At 43.1% G+C, this 12,766-nt stretch overlaps 1 protein-coding gene across 1 annotated transcript in view; it reads right to left on the reverse strand.

Moving 5' to 3' along the window:
* Nucleotides 1–3,440: 3,440 nt before the first annotated feature.
* The window catches only part of ALDH7A1 (aldehyde dehydrogenase 7 family member A1), a 43,168-nt gene continuing 33,842 nt past the window's right edge, over nucleotides 3,441–12,766 (reverse strand). The window contains exons 12-18 of the mRNA XM_053567386.1: nucleotides 11,963–12,047; nucleotides 9,427–9,533; nucleotides 7,513–7,629; nucleotides 6,278–6,375; nucleotides 6,003–6,076; nucleotides 5,463–5,538; nucleotides 3,441–3,605 (exon numbers count right to left, since the gene is read on the reverse strand). Coding sequence (XP_053423361.1) covers nucleotides 3,551–3,605; nucleotides 5,463–5,538; nucleotides 6,003–6,076; nucleotides 6,278–6,375; nucleotides 7,513–7,629; nucleotides 9,427–9,533; nucleotides 11,963–12,047 — 612 coding nt within the window. The 3' untranslated portion in view covers nucleotides 3,441–3,550. The remainder of the gene's footprint in view (nucleotides 3,606–5,462; nucleotides 5,539–6,002; nucleotides 6,077–6,277; nucleotides 6,376–7,512; nucleotides 7,630–9,426; nucleotides 9,534–11,962; nucleotides 12,048–12,766) is intronic.

Consider the following 12,766-nt stretch of genomic DNA (forward strand, 5'->3'; position numbering starts at 1 on the left):
ACTTTACTAACTAGACTTTATCTGTCTTTAGCTTCCCAAGTAGAGAAAGTGCTACCTACCTAATGGCTGAATATCACTATGGTCACCTTTGAAGCACTCCCCTTGGCCATAGAGTGATGGTAGTGATATTCAGCCATGAGGTAGGTACCACTTTATCTAGAATGAGTTCGCGAACTACCTCATATTCGCCTTCCCACGATTTGTTGTCCCTAGATACGCAAGTCCTTTTCCTTTGTCTTGTCACTTCACTAAAGAAAAATGTTCTCTTGTTGATCAGTTCCTCTGCGTTGCTAATCTCCTGTCCCCTGTGAGACACCCTCTTTGCCTCCCCCTGGTTCTGACTGTGCTGGCCTCATGTCACATGAGGACACAGCACGGTGAGGAACCATCTACAAGATAAGTGGCCTGTATATTCAGAAGTGTCATGGTCATGAAAACGGAGAAAAGACCACAAGAAACTAAAGACATATGACAACGTAGATCCTTTTGCTGTAAAGGACAACATGGGGATGAGCAGCAAAGTTGAATGGGATCTGGAGATTAGATGTGAGTAACATGCCAGGACTAACTTCCTGATTTTGATGGCTGTATTGCAGGGATCCAGGAAAATGTCCCTGTCTGTAGGAACCACACACAAGTATTTGAGGGTAATGGGGCAGCAGGTTGACAGCTTGGGGGCGGGGGGAGTTCTTCACATTGTAATAGCAACTTTTAAGTTTGTGATTGTGTCAAAATAAAAAACACTACAAAAGAAAAAAGGAAGGGTCAGCAATTAAGAAAGAGGCAGGGCAAGAGGGCAAGCAAGAGCTCTCCAATTTCAGGGACACAATTCACACTGAGAAGAGCACTAACTCGGGGCCATGCAGCTTCCTTGGATAGCTCAGCACCGTCAGTTATTAGCTGTGTGACTTGGGGAAAGTTACTTAACCTCTCTGTACCTCCGTTTCCTCGCCAATAAAATGAGGATAATAGCATCTACTTCCAAGGGTTGTTATGAGAATTACATGGAGTTATATGTGCTAAGTATTTGAAAAGTGCCTGCAACAGAGTAACACCAGATAAGCAAAGCAAATAGAATGTTCCCTGGAGTTGTTCAGAATAAAATTAATTCACACATACGCCCACTGACAGCAACACAGAGTGGATAGAAAACAAAACGTAGTTTCATTTCTTAATTTAAAAGATACAAATATGCAATTACAGGCTCGGCGCCTGTGGCTCAAGCGGCTAAGGTGCCAGCCATATACACCTGAGTTGGCGGGTTTGAATCCAGGCCACACCCACCAAACAACAATGACAATGCAACCAAAAAAAAAAAAATAGTCGGGCGTTGTGGTGGGTGCCTGTAGTCCCAGCTACTTGGGAGATGGAGGCAGGAGAATCGCTTGAGCCCAGGAGTTGGAGGTTGCCGTGAGCTGTGATGCCATAGCACTCTACCCAGGGTAACAGCTTGAGGCTCTGTCTCAAAAAAAAAAAAAATGCAATTACAGGCAAACATTGTTTTTTCTCTTTTACTAGAGGCTTAAGTATTCTCCAAGAAGGACAATCAACTGAAGCTCTGGTGATCTGTGTCACGAAAAGCAGTACCTACCTAACAGTTACGACATAGGGGTAAATGGCACAGCTTCTGTGCAAAGGACTCAAATACAGCTTGGACTTTTCCTAATAAACACAAACGATATAACCGAATTATACAAACCCTTACATTAATCCTAAACAAAGTGAAAGAGAGGAGAGGAGAGCAGTAGGGAAGGTGGGGTGCCAATGGTGCTGGGAAGTAAAGCAGCTCATAAAAGTGGACCACTGAGCTGTCTGCTAACAGCAGATACTTGAGCATGGTGACCTGGAAACTAAAGGGTCAACACAGCTCACGTCCCTGCTAAACTGAGACCTTTGCTCTGACCAACAGTGACACCTACAGGTCAGCAGCATAAAGACAATTAGAAAAAACCCAAATCGTGGCGAGATTTCTAGAACCCTAACCTAACAGGCAATAAGGATTCTCGATAAGCCAATAGCAAGTGTGGAGCAGTTGCTGGATCTGTGTTTCTATTTTTAAGACTAATCCACCCTGGGAAGTAAACGGCCTCTGCAAACATTTATAATGTGGGGAGATCCCAATTATAATAACCAAAATCATAAAATACAGAGGGTACCCCAAACGTGTATACACGTTTTTAAAAAGGAAAAAACTGTATTACAAGAGGTGCTTAAATGTGACTTGTATTCATCTTTTGTTATTGGTGTACATTTGAGTATTACAATTTTAATACAGTTTTTTCCTTTCTCAAAATGTATATACATTTAGGGGGCACATTCTAGAGGAATAAACTTGACATTTGTTAAGACACTGAATGAAATAAACTACAGAATTTTGCTACGAATCACAAAAACTTGAACAAATCCCAATATACCATTATAAACCTCAGTATTATAGTTTTTATAATTTAGGTTTTTTGTAAATCTGAGTATTATTATAATAAGTCCCAATTTATAAATTTAACATGATTTTTTTTTTTGTCAATCTTTGTTGTCTCAGTAATTGGATTTTTCTATGATGAGCAATTGAACTTACACCAAAACCCCCTTGTGGTTTTAATACCGATCTCCTCCAAAGGCTTCTGCCCTGGTCCAAACTGGCAGGAGGAGGGGGCTGGTGCCTGCCAGGGAGAGGGGAGGATAAGTGCATGCTGTCAGGTTGCTGAGGAGTCGGCAGATTGAGAACTGCAGAAACCTAACCACTGCAGTAAATGGTCTAAGGCTGCATCAGAAATCAAATCCGGATGTGCTTTCTTTTTTTGGCCGGGGCTGGGTTTGAACCCGCCACCCCCGGCATATGAGACTGGCGCCCTACTCCTTGAGCCACAGGCGTCGCCCCAGATGTGCTTTCAACAGAACTCTGCCCATCATTCTGCCTCTCAGGTCCTTGGCTGTTGGCATGTTCTAGGCCAAAGCAAAGCCTGCAAATCTCTTCCTAGCTGACATCACAAGCAAGAGCAGTACCTAGTGGTCCGTGTCCGGTGTCACTTTAAACACAGCAAGTCACTGCACATGAACCCTGTCCTGGAGTCCTCCGGCTATCAGGGACATACCGCCTTCTCAATCACACCTTTTCCAATACGTGCCGGGGGGGTAATGTGAATCAAAACTCACCCTCAGAACTCTTCCCTTGCCCGGACGGCACCTTCCATATACAGCAAAACTTTTGCCTCCTTTATGTTCTTCTGTTTTTTTCCAAGTTTCTACCCTGGCATGTACTAGTCTTTCTAATTATAAAACAATCATTAACTTTTAACAAATCATGTACATCTAGTGACAGAAAAACTCATCCAACCCATTTTTTAGTAAGTATATCTATTCTATAACAACTTTATTTTGATTTTTAAAAAATGAGTCTCTTGAATTACTCAGGACTGTGAGGTCATGGAGGATTAGCATGGTCATATTCAAAATGAATATTTATTCAGGACAAATCTTAATTTTCTTTGTCTTTTTCGGAAGCAGCTGTAAAATGCCTAAAAAAAATGAGTAGTATCCACCTAAAACACATTTACTGAAACTTGATTCCTTGGGCCAGAGGAAGGTCTTTGCTGTAGTTGATGGTACTAGGGAGAAAAAAACAAACAAACAAAACAAAATTAATGATAGCAGATACACAATATAGAATTTTTTCATGTCATTAAAAAAATGTATCAGATCTGTACATATTAATAAGATAAACTATCCAAGTTAAATGTTGGTAAAGAAAAAAATTAAGATATAAAACAATGTTGATATGGTGGGCGGCACCTGTAACTCAGTGGGTAGGGTGCTGTCCACATACACCGAGGCTGGCAGGTTCAAACCCAGCCCAGGCCAGCTAAAACAACAATGACAACTGCAACAACAACAACAAAAATAGCCGGGCGTTGTGGCTGGTGCCTGTAGTCCCAGCTACTTGGGAGGCTAAGGCAAGAGAATTGCTGAAGCCCAAGAGTTTGAGGTTGCTGTGAGCTGTGACACCATGGCACTCTACCTGGGCGACAGCTTGAGACTGTCTCAAAAAAAAAAAAAAAAAAAAATTGTTGATGTGAATCTAGTTTTATAAAAAGAAAAAGGGAAACAATTTCATACATATTATTCATAGTTTTTCTTTTGAGTAGGCACAAGAATACAGGGCCTATAACTTTCTTCTTCGTATCTTAATAACTTATATTAAATTATCAGGGAAAACACAGATATTCTCTCTTTGACAGAAATAAAGAAAATATAATAATTTAGAAAATAAAAAGTTTTGGCTTGGAGCCTGTAGTTCAAGTGACTAAGGCGCCAGCCACATACACCAGAGCTGACAGGTTCGAATCCAGCCCGGGCCTAGCAAACAACAATGACAACTACAACAACAACAAAAATAGCCTGGCTTTATGGCGGGCACCTGTAGACCCAGCTACATGGGAGGCTGAGGCAAGAGAATCGCTTAAGCCCAGGAGTTGGAGGTTGCTGTGAGCTGTGTGAGGCCACGGCACTCTACCGAGGGCCATAAAGTGAGACTCTGTCTCTAAAAAAAAAAAAAGAAAAGAAAAAGTTCTCTATTAACTTGTCACTGGCTCTTTCTCCTGAGAGAAAAAGTATAGATATTAAGTGGGTTCTAGAGAAAAACATAGTTAAATATTCACCTTTCTGGCTCTCAAGTGTATAAGAAAAGTAAAAGGGTTGTAACACTTAAAAGAATTGTGAGGCCAGGGAAGGCTTCATGTGTGTTTGAGATGCCCCAAAAGCCACAGTCACGAATGCCTCAGCAACTCCTGACGGAAGCACCACCGTGGGGGCACTAAAGCAGCTAGGCTGAGACCCACTGAGCCCACAGACCGGCAGAACGCACAGGAGGGGTATCTCTATGTTCCTCATCCATGCTCTTTATACAACGCATCACCCCATAGACCCAGTTCCACATGCTTTGTTAAACTGCACAGGATCAAAGTTATTTCTACCCAAGGTGGGAGGGGAATAGCTGGGCACTGTGACTCACACCTGGCATTCCAGGAGGCCCAGGTGGGTAGATTGCTTGAGCTCAGGAGTTTGAGACCAGCCTGAGCATGAGTGAGACCCCCTTCTCTAAAAATAGTCAGGCATTGTGGGAGGTCCCTATAGTCCCAGCTACTCAGGAGGCTGAGGCAAGAGGATCTCTTGAGCCCAAGCGTTTGAGGTTGCTGTGAGCTATGATGCCATATCACTCTACTGAGGGTGACAAAGGGAAGGAGGGAAGGAAGGAAGGAAAGAGGGAGGGAGGGAGGGAGGAAAGGTTCAGAGTGAAGTGCTGAGCACCAGCCGAAGCTGGACAAGACTAGAAAAGTCTCTGAGGAGACAGCTGTGGTCAATGCTAGAAAAATAAAATCAAGAAGACAGTGCAGAAAGCAGAAGAGATAAAAAGCACATTCCCAACAGCTGTAGGCCAAACCTGCCTTCCCAAACCCTTTTCTTACCAAGTAGATCTTTTCATGTACTGTTTCCAGGCGTCACTGCCAGACTCCCTGCCGCCACCAGTGTGCTTTTCTCCTCCTAGAGAAAGATAAAATAATCTCATTATCTTTTGAGCTGTTTCTTTCTGTGTGGGCTCCCCCCTAATAGCACAGAAATGCTGTTTAACACTTAATTATGCCTGCTTGCAAATTAAAATCAAAATGTTTTGTGTAAAATTTTCCTGGCTTTGCAGCAGTGATTCTTAATCTTTTTGGGGTATCGTATCCTTTTCCCCAGAAAGAAAACAGATGCCACTATTTCAGGAGTTCACATATCTCAGGTTAAGAGCCTCTGCTCTCATCCGATTAGACATCTGAGGAGAGAAAGCAGGCCTCTGGGCCAGACCTTGGAATATGAAATGTAAGCTTTTCAGGCATGTTAGCTCACAAAAGATTATTTCAGAATGTAAATAGTGTTTCAGTTTCTTGGTGAAGGTGTTCTAAAATTTATACGCTTTTCCTTCACCGCCCTACATTAAAAAGGAGAAATGATTCTCTACGTACCAAAGGCACCTCCGATTTCAGCACCACTGGTTGGAATATTGACATTTACAATGCCACAGTCAGATCCTTTAGGTCTGCGTAAAAAGGGAGGCATGGTGAGAACAAGGGGCAGGAAATTTAAAACGAAACATAACAAACACAAATAAACCAACTGAACACAAACTCAAAAGATTCTCCATGCTAAGAAATGGATTTTCAACTAAATGATTTCATTTTTTAAAAGGCCACTCACTACAAAAGTCAGACTATTATTTTCAAAACAAATAAAGTTGTACCCAAGCCACCGGAAGATTCTACCCAAATCTTTGGTGAAGATGCTGCTTGAAAGTCCCTGTTTTACTTCATTATTCCAGGCAAAGACCTCTTCTTCATTCTAAAAGGACCGACATCAGAAGCCGTTAGATGTCATAGTGCTCAGGTCAAAGTTCACCATTGTTAAACTCACTTCTTAAGATGTGCCAGTATAATTTTAGTGCACAAAAGGAAACCAAAGAGTCAACAGCTTACTAATTAAGTTTCCACTTATGAGAAGTGGTAAAGCTTTTTGGTGTCTTCCCTCCAATTATACTTTGAGAAACAAAAGGTTAATAAAGTCTTCCTTCCATTCAAGACCTTGCATATGGCAGCTGATATTTCCCCAGTGCTTACGGCGTGCAACATATAATACTAACTTAAAGGCCTACCATGCACTCAGTTATTTAATCCTGTAACACACAAGTTTTATACTATCTCCAATTTACAGACTGGGCTACTGAGGCCTAGAGAGGCTAAATTTGCTCAAAAGCACACGGTCACTCACATAGACACACACTCTCTATAAAACAAAATTACACTCTTTAGTCCCCATATGTGAGACAATTTAAAGCAAGATATAAAGAAATGCAATCATATAATTACAATGACAATTGCAATTTCACCATCCTTCAACTGTTATTGATGGCACATTCGAATTTTGATTTCAGCTCTGCGGTTGCAAAACTAATCCTAAATATTTGCCGGCAAGAGTAGGGCCCGTCTCATGCTAGAGAATGAGACCTCCGTAGCTTCACCTTTTAAAACCTCCACAGCCTGTCCTCTGCTGGAGTTTATAACTGCAGGTCTTTAGATTGTCCCTTCATGTTCTTATTTTGTCTTCGGGCACATACACAGCACACAGGTGATCAAACTATCCAGCCCTTATGTTCTGGAGAAGCTGACGCGATGGCCCACCCAGCTCAGAGCACAAGATGAGGACCACACACTCCATGACACAAGAGGAGGACCACACACTCCATGACCTTCAGCACTGGTACACTGCCCATCCTGGTGTCCCTGGCAGCTAGCCTGACATGCTTTAAAGTGTGTATCTGGTCACATTTTATACTGAGCCTTTACATTTCTACTATTCAAATGACTTTCTAAAACCTTCCTAAAGACCAACTGAGTGAAATTTAGTACACTTTCATTTTTGCCCTGTCTTATCATTTATTTCAACATTAGACTAGAGAAAGGAGAAACAATTCATTTTTACCTTGAATTTAAAGACGTAGAGAATTGGAGCAAAAGTCTCTGTGTGTACAATGGACGCATCATGGGTGAGACCTGTCACGATCGTTGGTTCCACGTAATTTCCAGGGCGATCCATAACCTTATGCAGAGAAATGAAATAAAAAGGTTGAAAGCATTTGGTTTTCTGGTACTTGGGGTCAGAGGACACAATCTTTGTCTATACTTGAGAAAAAAATAAACAGCATTTATAGGTAAATTATTTCTCCAAAATAACTTCTTCCCAGGAATGAAAATTCTCCCTTGCTCCTATTGGTTCTAATTTAGATGGTCAGAGAAAAATAGGAAAAGGGAAGAGAGAGGGATGGACAGCCATACCATATGTCACACCAAGTAACGCTGAAAAACCACTTTTGCAAATGGTTATTTTAATATTTATATAATTTAGGCAGTGCCTATGGCTCAGTGGGTAAGGCGCCGGCCCCATGTACTGAGGGTGGCGAGTTCAAACCCAGCCCTGGCCAGCTAAAACATCAGTGACAACTACAACAAAAAATAGCTGGGTGTTGTTAGGCACTTGTAGCCCAGCTACTCAGGAGGCTGAGGCAAGAGAATCGCCTAAGCCCAACAGTTGGAGGTTGCTGTGAGCTGTGATAGCACTCTACCGAGGGCGACAAAGTAAGACTCTGTCTCAAAAAAATAAATAAATAAAATAAAATTTATATAATTTATGTAATAAAATAATTAATGTAATGTTAAAATAGGAAATCTATACCAATTATGTTATAGATTGAATTGTGAACCTTCAAAATCCACACGCTAAAGCTTTTTTTTTTGTAGAGACAGAGTCTCACCTTATCGCCCTCGGTAGAGTGCCGTGGCATCACACAGCTCACAGCAACCTCCAAATCCTTGGGCTTACGTGATTCTCTTGCCTCAGCCTCCCGAGCAGCTGGGACTACAGGCGCCCGCCACAACGCCCGGCTATTTTTTTTGTTGTTGTTGTTGCAGTTTGGCCGGGGCTGGGTTTGAACCCAGCACCCTCAGCATATGGGGCCGGCGCCCTACCCGCTGAGCCACAGGCGCCGCCCCACACGCTAAAGCTTTGCATAGTGGCAGTGTCACAGCCAAGGAGGTTTATCCAAGGGGCTATTATTGCTAATAGACACTCTTTTAACCAACCTCATGTAACCAAATTACTAGTTCAGCTGCACTTAACTAACAATTTCCTTTCCTCCTATAAAATATTCTGATGCCCACAACAAGTTGCTCCGGCTGGCAGGCAACTCTCCAGCATGCCCTTATGTTTGTGGTCTCATCCTCTGAGCTGTAAGCTGACCGAGAGTCAACTGCATTTATTCTCAATCCTGGGCATGGCAGCTGTATTTGCCATTGTAATGCCATATTGCATTATGTAACTTAAATATTACATGAAAGGGAAAAGGGCTATTTCTACCAAGATTAAGTTGAATGCTACAGTAGAAAACCCAATATAAGAAAAAAGAAACACACCGATACAAATACACAACTGTCACTGTATGAGCTAATTAAGATAAAATGCTGCAGTATCTATTTTTTTATTCCCTACCTTAACTGACCTTTAAAAATAACCAATACAAAATAACTAATATATATAGATTCTATCCTCTCCAAATACAAACTCTTGTACTGTACCATGAAAAGGAGATCTCCTTTCCATACTCTTTTTGGTGGACTCAATTCAAAGGCAATCAAGATTCTTGAGTTTCTTGTGTGTCCTCCCCAAAATGCCCCCTGCATTTTCTGTTGTCATTCTTTAAAATGTTTATGTCCCCTTATTAATACAGGAGACAAGAAGGATGTCAAATGGAGACCCTTTCCCAGTTTGCCCAAAGCCCCGCTCATGCCTAAGGGAAAGAAAGGGAAAAGCGAACACAACCCACGGCAGAGGTTTCCTTACCTTGCCCCCGTACACCACTGTGCCACCTTCTTCCTTTGCTTTCTCCACGGCTCCCAGAAACATGTTCACTGCCTGCCTGGTGTGGACTGGCCCATAGAGAACGTTAGCTGGACAGAGAAAAGGAATGCTTTTTATTTTGTCCACTGTAGTGTGAAAGCAGCTGCAGATAATACGAAAATGAACAGGTCCGCCCATAAACTTCCCTTATTATAGAAACGGGTAGGGCTGCCAGGCCTCCAGGTGGAGCCACTGAGCATGAGGCAGTGTTCAGATGGCAAACTGACTGAGAGGGCCCCATCAGAGCAGGCAGGAGGCAGACCCTGCCAAGGCAGCAATCCAACAGCTGTCTGTTCAGATGGGCTGAAGATTTCTCCCGTGGCCGAGGGGCAAAGGGGATGCCCACGTTTGTGAGACAATGCCCTGCTTTTCCAAAAACTAGCCTTTTGATTGGTTTCTTTGGGGCTTGTTTTGTTTTGTTTTTGAGACAGAGTCTCACTGTTGTCACCTGGGTAGAGTGCTATGGTATCATCATAGCTCACAGCAACCTCAAACTCTTGGGTTTGAGCCTCCTGAGTAGCTGGGACTATGGGAATACAGTACAACATCCAGCTAGGTTTTCTATTTTTAGTAGAGACAGGGTCTCACTCTTACTCGGGCTGGTCTCCTACTCCTGAGCTCAAACAATCCACCTGCCTTAGCCTCCCAGAGTGCTAGGATTACAGGTATGAGCCACCATGCCCAGCCCTCTTGATTGGTTTCTACGTTCTTGTACCTTCCCTCATTTTAACTGCCATCATTGGTCTTAAATGGAATAAAATGAAGAGATGTGGTCACAGAGCAGGAACTGAAAGTGAAGGATCTACATCAGAAGTCATCAGTATTATAGCAACTAGTCCTAGACTAAAAGTAAAAACACAATTATATCAAAAAGCCCCGAGGTAGAGAGAGGACATTATCGAGAAATTCACCATTAACTAGCTTGATCCAAGAATGAAAAAAAAGAAAACAACCCTACTTTCTTCCCCAACCCTACCTTTTTTTTTAGAGACAGAGTCTCACTTTATCACCCTCAGTAGAGTGCCATGACATCACAGCTCACAGCAACCTCTAACTCCTGGGTTTAGGCGATTCTCTTGCCTCAGCCTCCCAAGTAGCTGGGACTACAAGCGCCTGCCACAACGCCCAGCTATTTTTTTGTTGCAGTTTGGCCGGGGCTGGGTTTGAACCCACCACCCTCAGTACATGGGGCCGGCACCCTACTCACTGAGCCACAGGCGCCATCCACTATCTTCCCCTTTTCCTTTTGGTTTAAAGCTTTCCATTTCACCAACCAAAGTATGACTCAAAGTATGCAAAAAAGAGAAAAAAAGACATAGGCAAGGCCAAATATGTTTGCCAGCCCAGGTTGGGAAGAACAGCTGTCACTTAATCACAGCACTGCATTTAAAAGATAGGATCAGTTTATTCATTACAGTGTGACAATTCTCTAAAAACAACACAGTCTTAGTACTGGTGTGCAATTCAAGGGGACACTGGCGCTGACTTGTATGATGACTACTGGCAACTGGAGCACTGACAGTGATCCAGGGACAGAGAAAGACGGACGATTAGGGCAGGTCTCTATGAGGAAGTGGCAAGTTAGCAGAGCCAACCACAGGAAGAGCTGGGTAAGAACATTTCTGGCAGTGGGACAGCACCTGGCACTCCTGGAGCACTGAAGCGAGGCGGGAGGAGGCAGAGGGCAGGGAACAGGGTGCAAAACGTACACAGGAGAGGGCTGGGCAGGAGGCAGACCTCAGACTATGCAGGATTAGGAGCCTGCTGAAGACGCATCTGGGTTTCAGTCTAAAAGTCTAAAAGGAAGTCCCTGGAGTATTTTAAGCAGGTGAGTGAATTATCCGATTGCATTTTTAAAAACCACTCTGGTGGGCGGCGCCTGTGGCTCAGTCGGTTGGGCACCAGCCCCATATACCGAGGGTGGCGGGTTCAGACCCAGCCCCGGCCAAACTGCAACCAAAAAATAGCCGGGCGTTGTGGCGGGCGCCTGTAGTCCCAGCTGCTCAGGAGGCTGAGGCAAGAGAATCGCTTAAGCCCAGGAGTTGGAGGTTGCTGTGAGCCGTGTGAGGCCACAGCACTCTACAGAGGGCCATAAAGTGAGACTCTGTCTCTACAAAAAAAAAAAAAAAAAAAAACCACTCTGGTTACGGTGGCAGCAGCAGTGAATGCAGGAAGGTAACTTTCCACGAGAGGGTTGGTGGTGGTTTGGGTGAAGGTAACAGCAGTAAAAAGAGAAAAGCTCACCAAACCTCATCCCAAACAACACCTCCCATTCTCACCCTCCAGCCAATGTCAAGCACCCAGAGTCCCAACCAAGAAGCAGACCCGTCATTTCAATTGCTGCCTAATCCTCTGCTTCATGTTCCCTCAGGCCCCTCCGCAAAGGGGGAAGAAAAACTCCAATACTCAGAAAATCAGAAATATTTTCAACACCAGCTGTCACAAAGGGATATCTCTGAAAACAGAACCAGATACTCACGGTCCCATGGGTTCCCAACACGAATCTGTGCATAGGCCTTTTTAAGTCTATTTACAACCTCGTCATGGATGCTTTCGTGTAAAAACTAAGTGGAAAAAAAAAACAAAAACATACAAGGAATAGTGAAATAAATGTATACATTTTTAACCAATGAATAATTTCCTTAATCATACTGATTAAGAGTTCTAAGTGGTTATTGAAATATTACAATGTCTGAAAACATAAGCAAATATCTAGGTGCAAGCGTTCCTCCTGCCTCAGCTTCCCAAGCAGGTGAGACTATAAGCACCGGCTAATGTTTCTATTTTTAGTAGAGATGAGTTCTGGCTCTTGCTCAGGCAGGTCTGGAACTCCTGAGCTCAAGTGATTGTTTAGCCTCTGCTGCCCGGAGGGGCAGGATTAGATGTGAGCCACCATCTCGGTCTTTACCTTTCCCAAATTGTGATATTCCCTAGCAACAAAAATCTAAAGCAAATTGCTCTGTAATTGTACTTTTTTTAATTACAAACGGAAAAATTCAACAATAAAAAGTGGCAAATGTACCTTTCTAAAACTTGCTTATAAATAGCTGGGCGTTGTGGCGGGCGCCTGTAGTCCCAGCTACTCGGGAGGCTGAGGCAAGAGAATCGCTTAAGCCCAGGAGTTGGAGGTTGCTGTGAGCTGGGTGAGGCCACAGCACTCTACCAAGGGCCATAAAGTGAGACTCTGTCTCTACAAAAAAAAAACAAAAAAAACTTGCTCATAGTATACATAGTTTTTCAGTACCACAAGTCATGAAAATGAAAGTGGTACTTCATATTAAAC

This window comes from Nycticebus coucang, chromosome 17, assembly GCF_027406575.1.
Source record: "Nycticebus coucang isolate mNycCou1 chromosome 17, mNycCou1.pri, whole genome shotgun sequence".
Taxonomy (NCBI): domain Eukaryota; kingdom Metazoa; phylum Chordata; class Mammalia; order Primates; family Lorisidae; genus Nycticebus; species Nycticebus coucang.